Below are 26,348 nucleotides of genomic sequence, written 5' to 3'. Positions count from 1 at the left end.
CAGAGAGAAAATTCGCATCGTTTGAAGGTTCACTCTGTGCAAACCATGCGTACATTCCCCTACATAAAGCGGTCTTCAGATTAGATGTTTAGCCTAGTTCCCGAAAGCCTCAGAATCTTAAATAGCGAGCAATTTTATTGATTTTTTGAGAACCTATCCTTAATTTATCTTTAATAATCCATTCCTAATTTATTTTTTTTTCAAAAAAAAGTGATTGATAAGAAATTAGAGCAGTTGAGCCATATGGCTAAACATTTGGTCTAAATCCCATATAAAACTTTAGTCTGAAGACCGCTTTAGGTTTGAAGATCGTATAAGAGTAAAACCATTCCAGGAGGGGAATTCTGTAACGCTCTGGCAATGCCATATGACAAATTGGGTTCGAATCTTAGGAGAGCTTTTTCGGAAATGCGATTCTGTAGCCGTGACATTGCCATTTCAGCTCACGTGGCATTGTCAGAAGTCTCATATTTGAGATTTCTGGCAATTCAAATGACAATGAATTTTGTTAAACAAATCAACCAAGACATACTGTATTTTCGTAAAATCATCAAGGGATTTCATTAAAAATTCAATGAGTATTTTCGAACTCATATGATATGACAAAAAAAGCTCGAATGGCATTGTCAGGTTTCTAACTCACGCGTGACAATGCCACGAAAATTACAGAATTCCCCTACAGGGGCCTTTTCTCTAAGACCGTCTTCAGACTAGAGGTTTATCCTAGTCACCGAAGGTCTCAAAATCCTAAATAGCAACCAATTTAATTTGTTCTTCTGAGCCAAATAGATTATTATCAATTAATAGTCCATTTCTAAATCAAAATTTTCCAAAAGTTTTCGACTGCTAAGAATCTAGAGAAGTTAAGCATTATGGCTAAGCCTTATGCGCTAGACACGCTTACGACTTAAGCCGAGAAACGGCTTAGTGGAAAATGATAGAAATGCGGTTTAACCATTATTTCGGATATAATTACGCTAAGTTGTCTCTCGGCTAATCCTCAAGTCTATGGAGGCCCTTAGGTCTTAAGCCCGTATAAACCGATTTGGACAAATTTGGATTCTTTTGAAAGCTCTTGAAATTTTCAAACCGACTGCATAGATCTCAATCGGTAATGGTTAGATAAAATGGTTCACTGGTAAAAATAAAAGGGTCAAATTGACCCTTTTCAAAAGGATGGATCGTATTTGACCCTTTGAAAGGTTCACTTTTGTATCTCTTGAAATTTAGTATGCACATTTATCACGAATAATCATGTTTTATTGTAAACTTATTACTGATATCATATTTCTCTCATCTGAGCGAACACCAAAGATCACTTTTTCATTGTTTTTTTATTCGTTTATTCCGGAATTAAATAGATGTCAAAACCGTGACCCTTTTGAAGGGTACCTGGTGACCCTTTCAAAGAGTGAAATATGATCCATCCTTTGGAAAAGGGTCAATTTGACCCTTTTATTTTTACCAGTGTTATTGATTTATATAACAACGACTATAACAATCTACAATCGTATTCTATCGATTTTTATGGGTCCTTGGGCTTGTTATATACGAGCATTCCGCCAAGATGGAACGCTTTGCTACTGTTTTTTTTTTTTCCGAAATTACTAAATAGAAAAAGTTAATACCCGGAAGTTTAAGTTGAGGAACAAAAGTTTTCTTAAAGTTTTTCTGACTACGTTTTTTGTCTGCGTAAGTCAGATTATCCGTAGTTCGAGAAGCGTAATAAAACGTAGATGGGGAAGGAGAAAGTTAAAGGTGAAATTTACCAAATTATTAAGAATTAAGATGCAAGAAACGTTTCATTGCATATGCATCGATCATCATTCTTATTATTATACAATCGTGATAGAACATATTTTATAAAATAACATGTCTAAAGTTGAAAATGCTTGGAATGTAGACAAAATGGGAATTTTCAATTGATATTCTGGCATTTTCGTAGCTGAAAAACCTTTCCCTCGGGGCGTAATGCTAAAAACTCTGGGGTAAATTGAATTTCCGTGGGAATATTTTGTATATATATTAGACAATATGTTTTTTTCACTAAAAAGAAGATACTTCTTAAGAGGAAAAAAAAGGAAGGGAAGGAGAGAGACTTGTCGAATTTTCTCACGCATTATTGATAAAGTATTTCAATTTGAAGCGATGATGATGATTGAAGAATTAAATTGGCAATATTATTCCTGTCACGCCACAATGTTTCATCATCATCATTTCTCATTTGGGTAATGCCAATTATTTCGTGCTGTATAGAACACAGCCGCAGAAAATATTGGGGTTTTGGGTAAAATTCGCATCTGGTATTCCACATCAAGGAATTTCGTTTCAGAAAACTATTTTCACACTCTGTGTGAAATTTCGCATTCCTGAAGATAAAATTAAATGAATAGTTGAATGGGAATTCAGAGCGTGACTTAAACTTCTCCATAACACTGATTTCAAAAGGAAGAATTGAAGAAAATTTCTTTAATCCTTTTTGGGAAGCGAATTTCAAGAAAATTTATTCACTGTGAATAGATCAATTCAAACTAATTTAATTTTTGGTGGGGAAAAGTTTTCAAGAATCTAACACTAAATTTTGTAAACTTCATTCTAAAACATTAAAAGTCAACGTGTAATGTTCTCTCCTTACACGAAAACTTTCTAATGGATAGTTGAACGTCGTACGACCACATCCTTCCCGTCCCCTTCCTGGTTTATCTCTTAAGAAAATTGTTAATGAAATTGTGTTAAATTTCATACCTCATCGTGATGAAACCAAAATATGTATGCAGGTGGGTCAGCACTGTATTTAATTGAGCAGGTTAGATTAATGGTGCTTCCTTTCTCCACATGAAGGTCCGGTCCGCCAAAAATTGTGGCCGTTGGAACTGGATTGAATTGCATAAAGTGTCCGCAGAGAAATAAAAGAAATAAAAAGGAAGAAAAATTGTCAGAGAAATTCACATTTTGACATAATATTTTCTCACGAAAAGACAAAAGTACTGCACGAGTGATTCTAGAAAATATAATAGTTTAAGTAAATTTAATAATATTCTTGCGGATGTGACTTTCTCATAAAATACGTCATGTCATGAACTATATTAGAGAAAATTCTTTTCGCTATGCTACTTTTCCTAGATTCAATTAGTTTTTTGTGACATTTTGAAATATTACAGTACTTTCGAAATTGAACCATTTTTGGTTAATATTGAGAATAGAAACCATTATCATCGGTTTATTTATGAAAAATTGAAAATGTTGATAGAAATACAAATCTTATCTTGTTTTCTTTTATATTTATTTTTTGTATTCAAGAGCCTTGTGTAAAACTACAAATTCGAATATATCATTGATAGTGGTGTAGGGGAAAGCTTTCAGTCTTCGAATACACTTTGAATTCGTACAGTCCATATTTTTCCGATATTCCTTTAATGAATCTGATCTAATATTTTCAAGAAATAGCCAGTCTCAAGTTACATTATTTCCCGATTCATTAGTTCAGATTCATTAAAGAACTACGGGAAATACCTGAAAAGAGACATGGGTCAAATCTACTACCACTATAGAAAAAACATTGAGTTGTCCGAAACTTGCGTCGTCCGAAAGTAGAATGCTTTCTCCTACTGAATCAATTGCCTTTTGTAAGCAATAATAAGTTTGAATTTTCACAAAAAATTGCCTGTTGGGGAATTCTGTAATACTCTGGCAATGACTATGTTCGATTCCCAGGAGAACTTTTTCGAAAATGTGATTGCGTAGTTCTGACATTACCATTTCAGCTTATGTGGCTTTGTCAGAAGTTTCTGGCAATTAAAATGATAATAAAACTTATAAAATAAATCAATTAAGATGGATTGTATTTGCATAACATAAATAATTAAGATATTTCTTTAAAAAATCAAAAATTGCATTTTCGAACTCTGTGAAATACGAAAAAAGCACGATTGGCTTTCTTTCTGTACAGAAGTAGATCTTGAAAAATTCGAAAATCTATTTGAAGATCCAAAAAAGACTTTCTTACTTCTTAATACTTTCGCAAGGTGACGGAAGTTACATCCTGTTCGAATTTCGAAGTGCTCAAATGTCAAAATGTGACGGTCTTCGCATTGTTGTGAGGAAAAAAAACAGAAGAACGACGTTTGCTGTTCTTGCCTCAGTATTTAATCACTCCATAACGACTGAGTAATTCTTTTGGCCGCTTTTTGGTGTGATATTTGATAAATTTTCCCCACATTGTTCGAAAATTTAGTATGAAAATTCGAAATTGAATTTGAATTCTTCGAACATTAACGACTTTTTGTGCAAATAGAGTTCCATTGACCTTTTATCCAAGACACTATTGGAGAATCAAAATCTACTTCTGTTTGGGCTCATTGTCAGATTTCGAACTGATGTGTGACAATGCCACAAAAAATACAGAATTCCCCTATTGGTAATAAAATAGAACAGTTTAATTTAAATGAACAAACCTTAGGCCTGTAGAGGAATTCTCTAACATTTTGGTCATTTTGGTAATGCCATATGACACATTTCGTTCGAATCTCAGCAGAGGTTTTTCGAAAAAGTGATTTTGTAACCGTAGCATTGACATGTGACAATGTCAGAGAAGTCACATATTTGGGATTTCTAGCAATTAAAATAACAATTATTTTATAAAACAAATCTGTTAAGACGCACTGCATTATCGAAATATCATTATCACGGTGTAAGCCACTTACACCGTTGCATAAGATTGAGATTGAATTGTGCAAAATCTGAATATACAGTAGACTCTCTCAAATTCGGGCATATGGGACCGAAATGTCAGCCGAATTAGACAGAAATTCGGGCGACAAACTTTTTGAAATGCAACGATTTTTTATTCATGTGCTGTAGATATTGAGTTTATACACTCATATTTGTGGTAAGTTTCATAAAAAACCCCTCAATAATGCAAAATCACATCAAAACTAAGACAAAACATGCCAAATTTGAGCATATTTGATTCATTTGATAATCATAATCAAACTTGAAAAATGACAACAAACTTTTTTCAAATGTAACCGCTGCCCGAATTAAAAAGTAGCCCGATCTTAAAAGAGCCGAATTTGCGAGAGTCTACTGTAATCCAACCTTTTTGTGAGTTTAGAAACGATAAAAATATAATTCTAAATTTCGAAAAGGATTTTTTGTTTAATTTCGAGTAAATAATTTCAGCTGAATTATTATGAATTATTGTATAAAAATATGCTTTTCGAATGTTTCTTATCACCTTAATAAGTCTCTCATTTAAAATATCTCATTGTCTTGTAATATTTTAAAAAGAGATTACTTTTTAGCCTTGCTCTTCATAGCTTTTTCATTTCTTTAAAGGAAGCTGAAAAAACCATAAAAAAAAAGTACAATAAACCTCAATCTAATGCGACGGTGCACAGGGAGTTCCGGGATTATGCAGATTTTCGAGACCGAAAAAACCGAATGAATTATGCATTCAGAAGATTTGCATACTCTTAGGAGATTACTTTCGAATAATTTATAGAAACTCCGTAATAGTTGTTGTTGGTTTTTTTTTGTTTTTTTTCTCAGTTTAAACGGATATATATGAAATTCTATTCAATTGCACCATCAGTTTTAGAAGATTTCCCCGAATGGTTTGTTTCTTAGATAAAATCTCCCTGCCGTCTGGTAGGATTCTCTTCATTGTGCTAAAGAAAAAAGCTCAAGCAGATTTTCTATCTTATTTCGAAAAATTGAAAAGTTGTAGCTTAAGCTTTACCTCAGTGACATATTTTAGTGAATTATATTTGAATATTTCGAACACTTATGGTTGACAAAAACAAATGTATAAGAAGAACATGAAATAAAACTTCCCTGGAGCAATATGAAAAAATAAGTTATAGATAAATGAATAGAATTTCGAATATATTCACAGAATCTTCTTCAGAACGTGATCAAATTGCAAAATGAACCATTTTATATAGCTGTGCAATTTTTCATCTGAAAAATGGAAATTATTCAAGTATTCGCAGCCTCTAGGTGTCTTAAGTCATTTAAAGAAAATATAAATTATTGAATATGACATGCGATGTTTCCAAAGTTTTGCAATATTAGCATAAAACTCTGCAATTCCTGCTGTAGGGTTATTTTGATATATGGAATGAGTTCTTCATATCCTTCTTTTTTTTGCATACGATTATTATTAACCATAATTATATTCACTAGAATATGACTTCGAAACTTTTCGAATCAAAATACGGAATTTGACAAATTTTCAATTTTAGCCGAGACACATTTGAGGTTATTATAACGATTATAGCATACCATGGAGATATTTTATTATAGAAACGAACCTCAAGGGAAAATTTACGAAGCCACACTTATATGTAGCACAGTAAGATGTATATTTCGAAATCCCTTCATTTACAGGAAGAGGGATAGACAGTCTTAACAATATTAATACAGTAGAGTCTCCTAAATTCGAACGCTCGGGGGGTATTTTTGACATTTCTCACCTACCAAATTCGAACGACTTTTTCAGAACTAACGATATTTTTGTAAGATTGAATTGTACTTTTAATCAAATTCCCGTACTTTTTTACAAGTCTTAGTGGTAACAAACTTCTTTTTATTTTATATGATCATAATGTATGTAAGCATTCAGGAAGAAGCGCATAAATATGATTTTCATTAATCCAGAATACGCACTTTTTAACATAACCTCACAATTGACATTTTGAATACAAACGGCGTTCGAATTTAAGAGATTCAGATTTGAGAGACTCTACTGTATATTGGTTGGAAATGAAATTACTTGAGGCGACAAATAATTGTTAAGCAATTGCTCTCAAGAAATATTTGAAATATTGGGAAAGAATATAGCAATAATATTTTTTATACGAAGATTTTTAGACAGCTAATTGTCAGTTCGGACTGTTCGGGCATTAATAAAGTCATTTCAGTCAGTAAAAATTCATATTTTGGTAATTAAATCAATACAAAATTTTTCAGAAATTATTCTAAATTGTGTTTAAGTTTGCGAGATGATTAATAACTTTTCACTATTATTTGCCAATAATGGCCCTGTTCTGTAATAATCTTCCGAAAAAAGTCACTCCAAAACTAACCTAAACCTATTCGAAAACCGACTAGAGGTTTAAAGTGCAAGTTCACATATTCGCCGCTTTGGAGCTGGCAGTTATTTCAATTTGAATTTTCGCTTTCTTGACACCACAATCGCCAATAACGTCAACACCGTACACTGAGAAAAAAGAGAGGGTGCGATTAACTTTTTTTCCTCATAACTTTAACACTTTTTAAGTGTAAAAATATATCAACATCTTTTAATGTTAATTTTACACCTTTCTAAGATTAAAGTTAACATGAAAAGGGTTAATTTAACCCCTAATACACCTAAAAAGGATAATATTTACACCGATTTCGGATCAATACAGCAGGGTAAAATTAACATTTCCGGAATGTTATTTTAACTTTTTCGAATTTCTCTTAGTTAGTGTAGACAGCACTGCGTAAGTTTGTTGCAAAAAGTGCATTTTTGCGTAATTTTGGTTGAATTTCAGGACAGCAGAACGTTTTTATTAAAATACAGTAGCAGAGGCTCTGAGATCTGAATCTCTCAAATTCGAACGACGCGACGGTTGAGTTCAAAATGTCAAATGTGGGGTTGTCTTTAAGCATTCGTATTGTAGAAGAATAAAAACCATATTTCTGTGCTGCTTCCTGAATATATTAAAACACTTAATATTTGTAAAATAATAAAAAAAAGAAATACGTAATCACAAAGATTTATAAGAAAGTCTTTCCGTACAGAAGTAGATCTTGAAAAATACGAAAATCTATTTGAAAATCCAAAAAAGAGACTTTCTTACTTCTTGATAATTCCGCAAGGTGGCTGATGTACATCCTGTTCGAATGTCGAAGTGCTCAAGTGTCAAAATGTGACGGTCTTCACTTTGTTATGAGGAAAAAAACTGAACAACGATGTTTACTGTTCTCGTCCCAGTATTTAATCACTCCATAACCACTGAGTAATTCTTTTGGCCGCTTTTTAGTGTGATATTTGATAAATTTTCCCCAACTTGTTCGAAAATTTAGTATGAAAATTCGAAAATTGAATTTGAATTCTTCGAACTTCAACGACTTTTTGTGCAAATAGAGTTCCATTTATCTTTCATCCAAGACACTATTGGAGAATCAAAATCTACTTGTGTTTACACTCATTGCCTCTTTTAATGAACTTTTCACTTTAATTTTAGAATTTCCAACAGGTTTTTAGGAAAATTCTTTGTGATATTCTTTCGAATCGGTACAGTATAAGCCTCAATCGGAGAGAACTTTCAAATCGGAAAGGTTATTATTGAACGTAAGGATTCTGACCTGAAATTTTTGACACTCTCGTCCTTAAAGGGTTAATATTTCCTCTGACACGTTGAATTTAGGTAAAGCAAATCTCACTCTGAATTAGAGTCCTATTCAAATTTAAGCCTAACTTGTCCAAAGTATATCCGTCATCGAGAATGTATTGCATTGCAAATACTTACCTACGACATTGAGATAGACAAAGTAGCTGAGTATAGGCTGTGTTGATATTTGACACTCATATACTCCAGCATCTCTCTTTTGCACCCACTTAATCTGCAAAGTCCAGTCATCGGATTCCCTATGATAGACAGTTTGAAACCTCTGGTCTGTGGTGTACACATAGCTGCCCACAGTGAGTATGTGAATGTCTCGTTGTCGTATCCAGGAAACCTTAGAACAAGTTTATTATTGAGTGGAAAATTTTCATGAAAATAGCACAACAGTGGAAAATGTCTCTATGTACAAGAGTGTTGAAGGAAGACCTAAACTATTTTGGAAAGAGTCTCTCAGACAGAGAGTATAGAGTTTGTTTCTGTGGGAGTTGTTCTATGTATAGCACGGGAGAAAGAAAAGTCTGATGGGGTGTGGGTGGAGAAAAAAGACAAAAGGAATACCACATAAATGTATCTCTGTGTTGTGCTGAAAATCCCTCAAAAAGTTTGTTACGAAAACTTACTGTTTTATTGCCCAAGTTTCGAACACGACAATTGAGATAAGCGGATTTTCCAACAAGGGCTGTCACATTCGAAAGGGTCATCGGATCAAAATAGGGCTCTGCATAGCTCGATGGTGATGATGATGAATATAGCCATGTGGTGGTTTCAATATTGAGGTGAGAATTGAAATCCTCAATAAATTCATCAGCCATTCCAACATTGAGGATAACACCTACGGAAGGAGTCAGAGAGATATACTTAGTAAAACGAAACAATGGGCTACAGCATTGCGGTATGTTCGGTATGCTCGATCAGTGAATTTGTTACTTTTTAAACGCGAATATCTCCTAAACTAGAAGAGATAGACCCCCCAAAGTTGGCATAAAAAAAAATTTTTTTAGGCATATTTTGTATGCAAATCTTTAAACGCGAATATCTCCTAAACTAGAAGAGATAGACCCCCCAAAGTTGGCATCAAAAAAAATTGTTTTGGCATATTTTGTATGCAAATCTTTAAACGCGAATATCTCCTAAACTAGAAGAGATAGACCCCCCAAAGTTGGCATCAAAAAAAAATTTTTTTAGGCATATTTTGTATGCAAATCTTTAAACGCGAATATCTCCTAAACTAGAAGAGATAGACCCCCCAAAGTTGGCATCAAAAAAAATTTTTTTTTAGGCATATTTTGTATGCAAATCTTTAAACGCGAATATCTCCTAAACTAGAAGAGATAGACCCCCCAAAGTTGGCATCAAAAAAAATGTTTTTAGGCATATTTTGTATGCAAATCTTTAAACCCGAATATCTCCTAAACTAGAAGAGATAGACCCCCCAAAGTTGGCATCAAAAAAAAAATTGTTTAGGCATATTTTGTATGCAAATCTTTAAACGCGAATATCTCCTAAACTAGAAGAGATAGACCCCCCAAAGTTGGCATCAAAAAAAATTTTTTTTAGGCATATTTTGTATGCAAATCTTTAAACGCGAATATCTCCTAAACTAGAAGAGATAGACCCCCCAAAGTTGGCATCAAAAAAAATGTTTTTAGGCATATTTTGTATGCAAATCTTTAAACGCGAATATCTCCTAAACTAGAAGAGATAGACCCCCCAAAGTTGGCATCAAAAAAAAAATTGTTTTAGGCATATTTTGTATGCAAATCTTTAAACGCGAATATCTCCTAAACTAGAAGAGATAGACCCCCCAAAGTTGGCATCAAAAAAAATTTTTTTTAGGCATATTTTGTATGCAAATCTTTAAACGCGAATATCTCCTAAACTAGAAGAGATAGACCCCCCAAAGTTGGCATCAAAAAAAATGTTTTTAGGCATATTTTGTATGCAAATCTTTAAACGCGAATATCTCCTAAACTAGAAGAGATAGACCCCCCAAAGTTGGCATCAAAAAAAAAATTGTTTTAGGCATATTTTGTATGCAAATCTTTAAACGCGAATATCTCCTAAACTAGAAGAGATAGACCCCCAAAGTTGGCATCAAAAAAAAATTTTTTTTAGGCATATTTTGTATGCAAATATTTAAACGCGAATATCTCCTAAACTAGAAGAGATAGACCCCCCAAAGTTGGCATCAAAAAAAATGTTTTTAGGCATATTTTGTATGCAAATCTTTAAACCCGAATATCTCCTAAACTAGAAGAGATAGACCCCCCAAAGTTGGCATCAAAAAAAAATTGTTTAGGCATATTTTGTATGCAAATCTTTAAACGCGAATATCTCCTAAACTAGAAGAGATAGACCCCCCAAAGTTGGCATCAAAAAAAAAATTTTTTTTAGGCATATTTTGTATGCAAATCTTTATTTTTGTATGCAAATCTTTTTGTCCTATAGTTTTTATCATCAGGCCCATTAAATTGCTTTGCAATTTTTTTGAATTGAAATAGAGGTTTGTTTACGTAATACTCCTTACAACTATTAAAATAAAATAGAAAGTCTGTTTTGAGTCATAAAAACCAGGATATTTTTATCTGTAATCTTCTTTTAGAAACAAAAATATCCTGTGAAAGCTTTATATTCTCAGTATTTACAAAAGTCTGTGCTTTTCAAAATCAGTCGTAACCACGAAGAAAAAGAAAATAAATAACCACAAAATTAAGCGGAGATATTTTCTTAGTGGAGGTATTATAAAATCCTTTGATTTCGTATTTAAGATAAACAACTTTTATTTTTCCTTCCTCTAAAAATTCTCTTGGTGAAATACTTCTTCCTAGAACTTGGAAGCAAGCTTGTCAGTAAATCTATATCTCTTATCATTTGGTTTCTAGGTCGGCAACACGTAGGGGGAAGTGGGAGTCCTATGAAGTGAGGCAGCTTTGAAATTGTGTTTTTTCTTCTATTTTAAATAGAATTGAGCCCTATCATGATATAATTTATCTTCGAAATTAGTTTACTTAGCTAAATTATATTAATAAGGTCCAGTTTCGGAAATTCAGTTTTCGGAATTTCAGAATTCTAAAATTTCTATTTCGAAATTCGAAATCGAAACTCATTAAATTCAAAATCGATTGATTGTTACATTTTCTCTGTGGAGTTCGAGCAATAAGGAGAGTCTTTTGGGGTATATATAACTTGGGTTTAGAAGGGATAAAGGTCACAAAGGGATTGTAAAAATAGTTTTTGCAGGTGCGATGCTAACTAAAATGTTTAAAGTAGATATGACAGCAAAGGGATGGAAAAAAAGACAGTTGGAAAAGTTTGCCGAGTGAAAAAGTGGTATACGATCTCTTATTTGTTCTAGCTGGATTTGTCTCATTTTGTGTAAATTGAAGAAAATACAACAGTGAGTCAATGTAGCCTCAAGTAGAAATTTTGCCTTTTATATCACAAAGTTGTCTGACTTTCTTGTCTTCATGCTCCTTCATATACCTCCCTCCCTCCCCATAACTTGTCCCATTGAGTTTCATCCAAAAAGCCAAAGAACTGAGGGTGTAGTTACTTGGGATAAAATTGTAAAATATATTATATACATACATACAAAGTTAGTTAACTCGAACATGACATGTACATGAGTCTGGGGAAATATGAAAAATGGAATGGGTATCTGAGGATGTGCAAAAGGGATGAATTTAGTGGGAGTTAATGAATTAGGTGACTCCTGTTATTGTTATATTCGTCTCATGATTTTCTCGTATTCATCCATGTTGTTATTGTGATGTTTTTCTACCCATTTCTTCAGCACATTGCAAAATCATTTTCCAGAGATGTTCACAGGGAGATGTAGCTTTTTTTATGCTACTCGAATGTTCTCTATCTTGTGTTTACTGTTTACACTATTGCTCTACAGAATTTTAAATGAGAATTTCACCTCAAATGTCCTCCATATCTGATTTAACCCTTGCACGAGGACTGTGAATTCCGACATTTGAGAAAATGTTGTTTTTTGCATTCTTAAAAATCAGCATAAAATGAATAGAGCTAATGTTTTTGTACTAGCTTTTTTAGGACAGTTTAGACAAATATATCTGTTGGTAAATTACTTTTTTGATACTTTCAGTCAGTAATTTTTACTAAAAATTGAAGAACGGTCAGCCCCACCAGGACGTACAAAAATTCAGAAGTGGGATTGAGTCACATTTTACTCATTCGATACGGCACAGTGGGTGAATCCCACTTCTGAATTTTTGTAGGCTTTTCGTGTGAATGGTTTACAGTTTAAAAAAGTAATTGACCAACAGGTATATTTGTTCAAATTGTCTAAAAAGGGTTAATTAAATAAATTATTTTTCAATAAAAAAAGAAGTTTTGCCTGATACTTTCTGACAAATGACAGATGAATAGTCCCATATAACACGTCAGTCAGAAAGTCCGTAGAATAAGAATTTTTTTCATCAAATTCAGTTTTACTTATCAAGAGAACGTCGATAAGACGATAAAGAGTTTTCAACTAAGGTAAAGTGCCCTCGCTCGCCCGGTTCCTCATCCCGACCCGTAGATTTATTTATTCAATTTATTTATATTTGCTATAATATTTTGCGTATGATTTAACATTAATAGATCAATCATGCCATGAATAATACGAACCAGTGACAAATTCATAAATATTGACAAAATTGACCATCAAATATTTAATGAACTCACCGGTCGAGTGAGGGTACTTTAACTTATTTTCCAATTTTTTATCTCATCTAAAAAGGAATCTCTGAAAAACGTTCTAAAACAGGTCATAATTTCAGTTTTTGAGTAAAATTTCTCGGTGATCCATTTTTGCTGATAGCATCTGCTGAAGGACTAGTTCAAACACAATTTTGTAGCAAAAATGCTACAGACGCCCTCACCGGAGCTAGTTGGAGCACCCTTTCTCACTAGTAGCCCTGAAAAGAGTCCCCATGGTACCATTCCAAGAGCCGCGAATATGGCGTCCTTACATTTTCACGGATGAAGTCCTATTGAGGAGCCGATTCGTATGCCACCTTCGGGATAATGCATTGGGCGCTTATTCTTCATCTCTTGGCGGAGTCTAACGATATAATGCTTGTGAAGTTAGCCGTTATACAAGGAGTAACTCATATTGAAAAACTCTCGTCAATTGTCTGAGAAACCCGATTTTTGCATCGCGAAACCCAGGAATCCCAAAAATTGCATTGCAAAACCCGAAGAACCCAGTCTTTGCATCGCGAAACCCAAGAAACCAGAAACCCTTGTCAGTTATCCCTTGTCGTTATAGCACTCCTCAGAGTCAGCACTGTCAGCACCCACCTGAACAGTGTTTGGTACCGTTCGCTTAGAAGAGTCTTCGTCCGGACTGGCTTTCTTTCTCCAACACCTCTAGGCTCAACAGTCCTACTGCAATTTTACGAATTATTGCTTCGTTTTTGGTTTTCTGTTTTGGTCAAAAATGGACAAAAATGGCCAAATTAAGGGAGCCAGGTCCCGTAATTTCACTTTGGGGTTGTGCAACAAAATATAGTGGATTTTTTGACGTTTTTTCGACATAGGGGAAACCGGGGCAGAATTAGCTAGCAAATAAAATTTTTCATTGCGTATAATTTTCTGAAAGAATGTTTGTACCAGGCTGTTAAATATTTCAATGAATAGGAAAGAATATGTTTACTTCGAGTAAGTAGTGGTTTCCTCAATATTTCTTCTAAGGCAGGCTATAATATCCCACTATCTAATACCATGCGTGGTTAATTCTGCCCCGGTCTCCCCTTTTGATATCTTTTGGTTGTCCAGATCATTCAGCGACATTTCTGCTTGTAGTGCCACAGTGTAAGTCCGAAAACCAAATCTGAATTATCCTAATTATCTGAATAATCCTAAGTGTCCCTATAGGAACCAAGTAATTCTGAGTTTTTGGACCAGATAATCATGAGGTCATTATCGGAGATGCTTATAATACGGTTATCAATCCTGAGTCGAAACTCTGGGTCGGCAAATAGCGTTTTACAGATGTATTTGGGTTTCATTTTCTTAAATTTTAACACTTTTTTTTTGTATATTCTGTAAGGATTTTCCAAAAAATTGAACAATTGACGACGCAGTTAAATTCCAACAGTATCTCTGAACAACTAGCATTTAAATTCTTTTAACAAAATGGGTAACAAACCAAAGTTGCTCGATTTCGTAAATCGAAAAGATATCCCAGGGGACACTTCTTTGTGTTTCAGGTTCCTTTGTGCAAATTGAAAACACTTTGGTTCCGTTCAGTATAACCTTTCGAAGAAATAAAGCCACTCCAAAGCCAAGCCACACCTATTCGAAAAACTACCGGAAGCCTAAAGTGCAAGTTCACGTACTCGCCGCTTTAGCGCTGATTGTTCTGCCAGTTCGAATTTCGGTATTCTTTACACTTCAATTGTCAACAATTTTAATAACTGTGGGTTTAATAACCAACGGGTTCCTAGGTAAGTTCTCTCTGATACACCTTCGAATCGGTACAGAAACCTCAACCGGAGGGAGCTCTTAAATAGAGAAGGTTATTACTGAACGAGAGGTTTATTTATAGTCTCTTGGTTTTCGTGGTGAAAGGATCAGTCAATTAAAGGGTTTGTCCAGGAGTATCGATTTATCTCTGAAAACTTAGCTCTTAATACGGGTGGAGGCTCCTTAATTGTTGCAAATTAAGCCGAGAGAAGGTTTAATGCAATTATAATCAAAATAATCATTTGACTGAATTCCATAAGTTTCCCACTAACAAAAGTCGTCTCTTGGCTTAAGTCGTAAGTGCTAGGGCATAAGTCAACAGTCCAGTATTGTAAATAAACTCATATTGATATAAGGGACATAACTCTTTTAGTTTATAAGGGACTAGATCTTTTTCGTAAGCTTTGCTTTAATTCTAAGTCCAGTGACCATAAGGGCACTTAAGGATGCTCTAAAGACCATCCATAAGTGCTAGAATTAAAGCAAAGCTTATACGAAAAGCAAGGCTACAAAGTCATTTGTATTTACGCTTTTCTCTGATTGGCCAGATCTTTGAATACTTTTAACTTCTAGCCAATCAGAAAGTGCGATTGGTTTAAATAAATTAATTAAACGTGATAATTAATTGAGAAAAGAAATTCGATATTTTCTTTGTACTCTTGTCCTAACCCTAATCTTTCCGGTATGGCCAAGCAATTAGGAGCTCCTTAGAAGAAAAAAGGAAAGATCGAGAGTTCCGAAAACGGAAATTGTTTGAAGTTGGAAAGAAAAATAAGAATGATGGTGCGAAATTCATAAAGTGAACATAAATTTTTTTTTCTTCCGTGAAATTAAATATTTTCACTCCCTCCCTCTTTCATCGTTTCGTCTTTTATACCCTCAAATTCATCTGCAAATATAAAATCTCCACTTGCGACGGAGAAGATGTTTTCTGGTCAAATTATTTCATTTCGCCCAGCAATCGTTAAATTTGATATTTGGGAAGTTTTTGGGGGTTTCGGTTGGTTCTCAAGAAAATTAATGGGCATGATTAGAGTGCTTCTTCTTGAGCGTGAAATTCTTCCAGAAGCTATGTACAATTTTCTATATATTTGCACAATTTTTTTTCTTCATTCAGCATCTCTGGGGGTTCTTTCTTCCTAGAATGTTTTCTGTTGTGCTCCTATCTTGCATGTTTGCTAAATTAACATGACTAGAGCTACCACAATTATGCATAAACATGATTATGTGGTGGATATGGGAGCTTTTTGGCTTTGTGAACTCGCCTCTATAAATTACATTCTTCATTATTCTCTTTCTGTTGTGGTATATTTTTTTTTTAATTTAAACAGAGAAAAAAATAACTTTGTCAACAATGCGAAAGAGATTCTAGAATAATTTATCTTTTAATTAAATATTTTCATTAATGCACTTTTTTTCACTTTGAAACATTGTGTGCAAAGTACCTATTTGAGATTAGAATATTTTTTAGCGTGTTTGCGTGAAATAAGTTGTTTTTGTTTCAAAATATTCTAATTTTCAGGATAATTATAACACAAAGCGATAAATGCAGCATTTACTGAATTCATTGCTATTAAATGAAATTAAATAGGTTTTAATGAAGTTCCACTGACAAAGTATATTATTCAAAATTATAAAATTACCCGAATGTTTGACATTTTGGTCAATATGATATTTAATAAAGCAATTAGTGTTAATTTTTTTAAATGGTAAAATAAATATCCGCGGTAAAAAAATATATTTCTTTTATTGTTATACTTTACCTGGTATGAAAATTGTAATTACATATATTATGAGACCTTTCATAATATCCAGTATCATCACGTCATATTTCATTGATTGTGAATTCAATAGAGTTTTTCAAAAGAATTAAAGGGAGATTTATTTCTCCCTCATGCACTGTTTTCACATAACTAATTAAATATCGGTGGGTAGATTATTTTGTTCTTGTTTTTTTATTTTATTACACTTGGTATGGAGTTTTTTTTTATTTATAGACGAGGTTTAAATGGTTAATCGAATTTTCTAGCTGATGTTAAATAAAGTGCCTAACGATGTCTCTTTTTTATTTCACATTTAAATCATATTAATTTTATGTCTTTCCAATTATATTTTCAACAAATTTCCATTGAATGTGGAATGGAAAAATTTTCAGCCAATAGAAACATACAATCTATTCAGAAATAATAATATAGTTCATTTGTTAAATATATTCAATTTGTTTTTGTACATGCAAATTGCATATTTTTGTGAGGATTATAATACATATTTCGAATTACATTTTTGAATCTGTCCCATAGAGAATTAAAAAAAATAAATTGGAAATAAATACAAAACTCATTGGGGCTGGACCTGGAATTACGTTCATTGTATTAATTTGTAACCATTGGAAGTTATAAAGCTGTTTGAATTTATGTTCGAAAATTTGTTAGAACTTATCGGAACGTAAATAAAAGTTTACATATTTCTTATTAGGTTGCTGAGAGTAGTTTTTCTTTAAATATCAAAATTAGGGGAAGTGGGGCAGCTTTCAAAATAGACTTTTTTCTTTTAATTTTGAAAGGAATTGGGACTTATCATAAATTTAGATTCACAAGTGGTTTGCCAAGCTAAATCATATCATGGTGAAGTCCAGTTCCATATAAAAATAGGAGAAAAAGCCCAATTTTAAAGCTGCCCCAATTCAAAGTCGGCCCAGTTCCCTCTACGTTTTAACAACTAAACCAACAACTGATAGATATCAAAATTGTACTAGGATATACTTCAGTCACCACGTGGACGAAACGAGAAGTGACTTTTTTTGGTTTTCGAATCCGATTTTCGAATACTTAAAATAGTACTTAAGAATTTGTGGGTACCGGTCATAATCTAGAATGCTAACATATTGAACGCACATGATCCCGAAAGACAAAATCCCACTAGATTCAAAATCTCGAAAAGCCAAAATACCGAATATATCAAAATACCAAAAAGCTAAAATTTGAGAAATCATTGGTCTCACTTGTTGGGACAAGGAGAAATTGTTGGCTAGTCAATATTTTGTCTCTTTAGGAATTATGGTCGTCTTGGAGTCCGGCACTATTTTGACTATTTTTGATTTTGATTTTTCGATATTTTAGCCTTCGGAATTTTATTTCTTTCGGGATTTTGGCTTTTACAATTTTGGCATTTAAGATTTTGGGGTTAAGGATTTTGATTTTCAAGATTTCGACTTATTGGCTACATTAAGTAATAACCTTTCGAAGAAACAAAACGACTGCAAAGCCAAGCCAAATCTATTCGAAAATCTACCGGAAGACTAAAGTATAAGTTCATATACTCTCCGCTTTTATCGCTGATTGTTCTGCAATTTCGAATTTCGAATTTGTGTAGTTTCGTGAAGTTTCAGAATGGCAGAACGTTTGAATTGCAATTTCATTCCAATGAAATGTCCTTTGTGTAATTCGTCGATTTAAGAGTTCGAACTTCCAACGGGTTTCTAGGTAAGTTCTCTCTGATATACCTTCGAATCGGTAGATAAAAAAACTCAATCGGAGAGAACTCTCGAATCGGGAAGATTATTACTGAACGAGAGGATTTGGGATGTTGGCTTTCGGAATTTTGGCTGCCACCTGAAATTATGTAAGCCTCGACCTTTGAATTTTAATATCTTATTAAAAAATTGCAATGTTAGAAACTACCTCTAACATTACATTTCTTACCATTTTACCCAAAGAAAAAAATGTTTTTTTAATTATTAAGAGCAGTTGGTCTCTTTTCGAACAAAAAAAGAAGGAATCTTAAAAATTGCAATATTCGAAAGCTGAAGTATTCGAAAGTTCACCATCTTTCTTTACGTATCAATATAATGAAGAACGAGCTTTTCGGGTAGGGTCAGGTTCCGAACATGTCGATCTTCGAATATTGCATTTTTTACCTTTTTTCACACAGTAGAAATTATGTTTATTTTTAACTATCAGGAGCAGGGAGTCTGCATTCGAACTCGAAAAGAAATATCCGAAAAATTGCAATGCTCCAAGGCTTAGGTGTTCGACCTTAGTCTATGAAAACAGGACTACTCCCTTATAATAATAATAATCCAATTGTTTTCTGCAGCGCAGGTTGATCGACACTATCACAATGTCGCTCTACATTGTAATATTGAGTTCCGAATTGATCGATCAACATTTCGTTTAGCTCTCTTTTGGGACGTCGCATTGTATGACAACGCTGAACGATTTATAATCATTTGTACATTAAATTTGCGTAATTTGACAATTAAATTTGCGTAATGTGTAAATACGACCTACTGTCCTAGAGTTTCTGCCGTTTACCTGGTAAAGCTGGTAATGGTCAGTCGGCGGTAGACCAACAAAACAGAATTTTGAGATAATAAAAACCTTATCTTATTGCATCTTATTTTCGCAAGCATTGTCGAACAAAATTTGTTTTACGTGCTTTATGCGTTAATTCTATGAAAATGGCAAAGAATTTTCTATGTTTTCACATAAGTTCTATGACAAATTTTAATGATAATGTCGAAACTAGTTAACCTTAATTTCGAAGGTGAAACTTTTTCTCAGATGATTCGTAAGATTCATTATAAAGTTGAATAAACAAAATATAGACAACATAGAAAGGCACTCTCAAAAACATAGAATTAAATAAAAAGAGAAAGCAAGAAAGGTTCGTTATACAACGTTTTTTTGTTTAAAATTTAAATTTCAAATTACCCAGAGAGCACAGTTAGCTGAAAAAGTAGCGTTTTCAGCATATTTTTGATGAGTTGATCAGTAAAAATATGCTGACTAGTCAGCAGTTCTTGAACAAAAAGTGCTAACTAAATATATGGAAATAGCACTGCCTTGCGAGTGTCGTGTTAAAGTTAGCAGAATTCAGCTGAAAATACATATGTTTTTAGCTGAATTGAAATCGGCTAGCATTTGGTGCTCGCTGACTATTTCGGAGAATCTTTTCTCGGATTATCTATGTTTTGACATAAATTCTATAATAAACTTTCTTGATATGTCGAAACTTGCCTTTATGCCCATAATTTTAATTCCGAATAAGAAACATTTCCACAGACGTTCTGGAAGATTTATTATAAAACTTGCCTAAAACGTAGACAATATAGAAAGCCACTTTCAAAACATAGAAAACATAGAATTCATAAAAAATTTAAAATAAGCCACGTTCTCGTAGAATTTCGGACGACATTCGTTACACAGTGTAATATTTTGTGTAAAATTTAAATTTCGAATTAAATTCAGTTTGAAGTAACGTTCATTTTTAGATCATTGACCGGTCGAAACTATTTCTGAAAATGTTTTTCTTCCGGGAAAAGAATGTTATGAGAAAAGTTCTCATGGTATGAATAAATGTGGTTGGTGTTAATTGTCGCTTTCTGAGTAAATCCTACTAGAGACTTCTTAAAAAGCAATTAGTTCATGCTTTATTCACGAATTCTGTGTGTGTGTTTGTGTGTGAATGTGTCGTGATTTGGAATGGTCATAAATCACAAAAGTATTTGTCCCCACAAGACATTTTCCTCTATTCTGCTGTACATAAAACATTTGATGCTTGGGGTATGTGGGGATGGAGAAATTCTCGGTATGAAGAATCAAGGAAGAAAATTTTCTCTTGATGGTATTTTGGCTTTATATCAAACAAAGAGCCTCAAGAACATGGGAGATGCTACTTCTTCCACCAAGGAAAATAGCTTCTGGGGAGAAAGGACGTTTCGAAATCGATGCAAATAATCAAGTTACGATACGGTAAATTACTCACTAAGGGATGCAGGAGGTTGGGTGGAAGTGGAAGTGCTTTAAGTGCGGAATTAGGTGAGCTGGGGGACTTTTTGGGGGTGGAAAAGAAGCTCAGGAAAGTATGGAGGTGAATTGGAGAAATTGATGATGAGCAAAAGTGGAGAAAATAGTGCTTTTTTTGTTTTGAAGTTTACCGTACACGGTGGAAGGGTGAAAAATAGAAAACATTTTACCCTATAAGTGGCAAATTGAGTTTAGACGGAGATGTATCGTATTTGAGAAAAGTGCATCAATTGCAGGTGGTTTGCAATAAATTAACCAACATTGAACAAACGTTTTGTGGATATAATATACTTTTTCACTCCCTCTTTTATGCTACCATTTTCTCCGATATTTTATTTGTATGTGACTTTTGTGTATTGCATTAACATTGAGTTATTTGATAAATCATTCTGTTTTCCTTGTGTTCATGAAACCATAAATAAATAGAAAAGAACAATGTTTAGTATGCCCAAGGATTGTTGGTTTCTGACATTTACTGCCAAGTCTCCAATACACCAGAAAAAATATTATCAATCAGGATAGATTTGTTGGTAAACAATTTTGAAAATATTGATGAAAAATGTTTTATTTACCCTCCATGGACTGACTGTATTGGGACGAAAGGGTGGCATTTTGTTAGCGAAATATTTACTTAAAAACGATTTTTTGGACTGTTGCATAATTTTTGTTATTACTTTGTTAGTTGAAACTAGGACATGGTTATGATTTTATTTATTTAAATAAAAAAATAAAACTTAGCATTTAATGCCTCCCAACGTTATGGACGGAATTGCGGAACTGAATGAGTCATGAATCCGACACTGTCTTAAAGGCCTCTACACACTAGGAGCATTTTTTAAATGCTTTTTTAAGGCCTGTATACATTGGGAATAATTTTCGTCAAAACTTGATTTTTTTAAGGAAATCCTTTGCACACAAATTCGTTTTGACGAAGATTGTTTCTAATGTAGACGCCATAATTCAGTTTATAAACTCTTAGGGGGTCTACACATTGTAAGCAGTTATCGTCAAAAATTGCTTTCTTGAAGGAAATCGTTCGCACTGTTGGTAAAAACGTCAAAATTCTGTCAAAAATGCAGTTTTTGACGAAAATTGCTCCCAATGTATAGAGGCTTTTAGAAGATTGGCAGCTAACGTCATCTACACATCATAATATATTTCTTGTGAGAATTTTCCGAACTTTTTGTTGTATGTTAATTGTATTTATGTACAGAGAATTTCCAATCAGAGCAAAGTGACACTCAAACCATCCAAACCATCCATTAGAAAAATTCTTGCCTCCACCCAGCATTGAACTGGAGTCCTCTCGTTAACTAGACGAGTGCTCTACCAACTGAACTCTTAGAGGTCACATGCTCTGCTTAACTTACTACACGACCTTAACCAATTGCACTGCGCACTGCAGTTGGAAATTTTTGTCAAAAATGAGCTTGAAGAAGTGTGCTTCAAAAAATTTCCCTACACTCTGATATGTTTTTTTTTTTGGCAAAAAGATGTGTTTTTGAAGAAAATATGTTTAATGTGTAGGCAATTTCTTCAAAAATCATATCCAGTTCGAGGTAATTTTCATAAAAAAAAATTTGAAGGAAATTACCCACTACACATTGGAACAAAATTCAACAAAGTTATTTTTGACAGGATTTTTAAAAGAAACTATCAAGATTCGGGATTGTTTTTCATGAAAATTTGTTGCTTTCTTCTGGAAAAACTGAGAACAGCGTTTGTGACTATAGACAACAAACTATGAATCTCATGTAATATTTGTTGATGAGAATAAAGATAAAGTTTTAAGGTTATGTTCGCGCATTCCGGAAAGTCAATAGAGCTGCCATAGAATTCAACAATAGAGTACGAAACCATTGTATTGAAGAACAATTCAGGAGTACACAGATGCATTAATTTCCGGAAATTTTTAGAGAAAAATTAGAGGGAATGTTCCTTTTTTAAAGCTTGGATGGAACCAGGAACGACATTTTCAGAAAAAACACTATTTCTTCGCATTTTTTGGAAATTTTCAACATAAATTTCTCTAAATAATATCCTAAGAAACACTTTTATCAGTTTTTCCAGCAGAAAACAACAAATAATCATGAAAAACAATCAAAACAGCAAGAGAATTGGGATTTGATAGTAATCTGTCAAAAATTTTTGAAATAAAATAAACACAATATGGCGGCATTTTTCTTCAAAAAATCCTTCAAAAATAGGGATTTTTGTTTCAATTTTTTTAGAAATTATTTTTGATGAAATCAGCTACAAAGTGTATACTCCTTAATACTAAACTGTTTTAAAATTTTGAACTTAAAGAATTTCTTGTGATTTTCACAAAAAATTAAATAAGTATACTAGACTCTTCAATATTGGAATGATTGGGAACGAAAATGACAAATAAATACCATGTGAAAAAGGCGATTACACTGGGCTCTCCGATATTCGATTCGACTAGAGAAATTTATGTCCATATTCAAACAAATTCCCTACGCTGCTGTGGGAAAAACTCTTTAATATGGACATAAATTTCTCTAGTGTGTAGATGCCATTAAGGAAACATCATTTTAACAAACTCATAACAGAATCTTATATTCTTAAAAAAAAAACATCTGTTCAAAAATATAACCTTAAAATGGTATAACTCTTGTTTAAATACACACAGAAAAATGGAAAATTCTTAAACAGAAACACCCAGGAATTTAATTTCAAATCCCATCCAATGAATGCCAATGCACTAATACTAAATCCTTGAACATTTAGTTTTAGTTGCAATTTGGAACTCCGTAGAGATTTTGCATTTTACAGCTAATGCAGAACTTAAGTTCCCGATCTCTTAGCTTGAAAGAGCTAGGGATTCTAGCCCATTTCTTTCGCTCAGAGCTTCTAAACTTAAACGCCTCGGGGATTCACGTCCAATTTAAGTTCCCAGGATCTTATATATTCTTAAATTTAGAGTCAAATTTTTTCTGTGTGTAGCCTTTTCAATTGAGTGAAATTCATTCTATTGAAATTTTACTTCTTACTCTTTCAAACTAAAATAAGATATATTTGTCTCTTTCTGTCAAATGAAATGTGAAATTTCAATTTCATTTTCAATTTTAATTTCAATTGTCATTTGACAGAAAGGGACCGCTACATCTGATTTCAGTTTGAAAAATTCCACATTCTTTGATTCCAGTCCATCTGAAAGTTTACAATGAATGTGGAATTTCTCGAAAGTTAAGCGTACAGCGCGTTCGACATATGTCAACCCAGTCGACGACCGAACCAATCAATCCAAATCTTTCATTCCCGTGACAAGCCCAATACTATGGGTTTGTCAAGTGTGCTTATGGGTAGTGAAAGGTTGCTTCGCGGCTCTTATGTCAGGTAACTACTCAGTCTTCAGCGAGTGAGCATCAGTCGCCGTGGACGGTTCACTTTCATGAAGTGAAATATGGGTGGGACCGGTTGGACCTTCAAGTCCCCAGTTCTCCTTTAATATTCTGTCAATCTTTAAAAAAAAATCCCTTTTTTTTATTCTTATTCTTCTACAAAGTTGTTAGTACGACTGTAAAACAGGTCGCCAGAAATTTTCTGACATTAAACGTTTTAGAAATGAATCCAGTGTATTCCACTGAATTTTGGATCAGGGATTAGGGTCTTAAGTTTGAAATTTAAAGGCCGTTTAAGTGGTTTAAGTATTTAAATTTTGAAAAAAGTGATTTAGTCATTACATTACCTCCGCTTCTGACTGAGCCATAGTTCAGCTAATCCTCAAACTCTGCGAAGGGTATTAGTTACCTAATAACAGACCGGTATCCGGGATAAAATTGAATTAGATTCGTATCAATCTCTTCCTTTTCTACTGCAATTTAGATCAAAATATCCAGCCAGCATTTTAAGTGGCAATTATTCAGCTTCACAGTCACAAAAGAAGATAAAATCGGAGAAATGGTTAAAAAAGATGGTATAGAAAATAGAAATGTTACGTACAAGTTTTTGAAAGTTTTCATTGTGAAAACGGACAAGATAGGAGGGATCTTGCGAGGGCGAGGAAAAAAAGGACTATTGAAAAGGCTTTGTGGAAGCTATGGGTGGAATTGAAAAGGAGAAAGTGTGATTCACATTATTGGAGTCTCAAGTATCTGTGAAATATTTCTTTTCTCCCTTCCCTACCAAACCCTCCCCCGGCTTTTGGAGCACTGTGCTTTGAGAAGGAGAGTCTCTATTATGTAGTATTAGGAGATAGAAGAGGGTGATAAATGGAAAGTATTGGTTGATCCAGAGGGGTGCTTTTAGTGAGGGAAATGTCGTGAATTCTTATGAGTTTATCGCAATTGGAAAATATTTTAGTAGAGGCGAGAATGGTGGAAAATTCTTTATATGTTTTGGAAGGGGGTGAAAGGGGGTGGAGAGGGTGGATGGGGGTGGGTGTAGGGTGGTGAGAATGGCAAGAATTTCACTTGCATAAATTCTCTGATGGGACAGTATTACTTTCAGAATTTATATGTCTAAATATTGGCAAAATTTTTCCATTTTTTTGGCTGTCGCATTTTTTTTTCTGGCTGTTTGTTGGTCCTGGACCCAACGTACCCTACCCATTTATCACTGTTTTGTTGTGCGGGGTGCGAATAACAAAAATGCGGATGGAGGGGTTAAAAATCACAGGATAGACGAGAGAAAAAAATGTTGTTTGTTATATGGAGCTATTTTTTTGCCTTCTCGTCTCAAATTTTGACATGGAATTCCGGAAGGAGGAAATGGACTGAGGTACGGGGAGAAAAAAACGAACACCCGGTGATGGAAAAAGCTCAATGAGGAGAGCTTTTTGGAATACTTTTTTTTCAGCACTAATGGGATTTTGCTTTTCGCACGTCTGTCTCTATTTTTTTGAGGGATATTTTGAGGTCACGTCACAAACACTGAACTGATCCGATTGATAAGCAATTTGGCATCTTCACGAATCGCACGTCCAAGAGATGGATGATTTTTCACAGGAGATCTCCATGGGGATGTGGAAACACGGTGGCACCACCAAAATAGGACTGGGTGACGTCCTGTCGCGACGCATTTGGCATTGCCATGATGAGGAGATGATACACTGTGGGGAGCGCGCGCCAAACTCAGGGAGGGTACCCCAACTGGGATGTCTGGATGGGTGGGAAAGAGACCGAAGGAGCTGAATTATCCTGGTCGGATGGTGTCCGGACACCAGTCGAGATGATTCGTGGTGGAGAACAAGGTGCGACTGCGCGAGTCAATATCTCCACCATCAGTCCCCTTCTTCGGGATCAGATGAGCAGCCGGGGCGGCACAGATTCATGGGCGGCTGCCAGGAAAGATATTCCCTGTAGCCGCCACCAATATTGAACATAGTGTCCGGGATCAAGGGAGATGAATGTCTTCCTGAATTGCCTACGATGCATAAAATCCAGCGAATCCTCCCCTTCAAAATCCATCTCAAAATATAGAACACTGAACCTCCCTCAAGAAATATTCCCTGACACAGTTATACATAAAAATTTCTTTAACTTATTTACTTATTTACAATATTACTATTGCTCCTATAATACCCCTCGATATGAACTTCTTAACTCAACACTCCCATTTGATTGAGTTTTCATTTCCTCCTTGTCTCTTACCGCTCTCCTCAACCACCCCCAACTTGGGAAAACTGCTGATATTAAAC

The 26,348-nt window shown here is 34.0% G+C and overlaps 1 protein-coding gene across 11 annotated transcripts in view; it reads right to left on the bottom strand.

Moving 5' to 3' along the window:
• Positions 1-25,779, bottom strand: part of LOC129799071 (lachesin-like) — a 33,995-nt gene extending 8,216 nt beyond the window's left edge. For 2 of the 11 annotated variants that reach the window (XM_055842682.1, XM_055842690.1), the window contains exons 1-5: positions 25,253-25,772; positions 16,643-16,939; positions 9,020-9,231; positions 8,523-8,733; positions 2,746-2,873 (exon numbers count right to left, since the gene is read on the bottom strand). In XM_055842682.1, the coding sequence (XP_055698657.1) occupies positions 2,746-2,873; positions 8,523-8,733; positions 9,020-9,231; positions 16,643-16,715 (624 nt within the window). In that variant the 5' untranslated portion in view covers positions 16,716-16,939; positions 25,253-25,772. Of the gene's footprint in view, positions 1-2,745; positions 2,874-8,522; positions 8,734-9,019; positions 9,232-16,642; positions 17,564-25,252 lie in introns of those variants that run through there. The other 9 variants (XM_055842685.1, XM_055842689.1, XM_055842681.1 and 6 more) reach the window with 7 other exon arrangements.
• Positions 25,780-26,348: the final 569 nt, after the last annotated feature.

Source organism: Phlebotomus papatasi, chromosome 1, assembly GCF_024763615.1.
Source record: "Phlebotomus papatasi isolate M1 chromosome 1, Ppap_2.1, whole genome shotgun sequence".
NCBI lineage: Eukaryota > Metazoa > Arthropoda > Insecta > Diptera > Psychodidae > Phlebotomus > Phlebotomus papatasi.
This window is presented reverse-complemented; position numbering and strand designations above follow the sequence as displayed.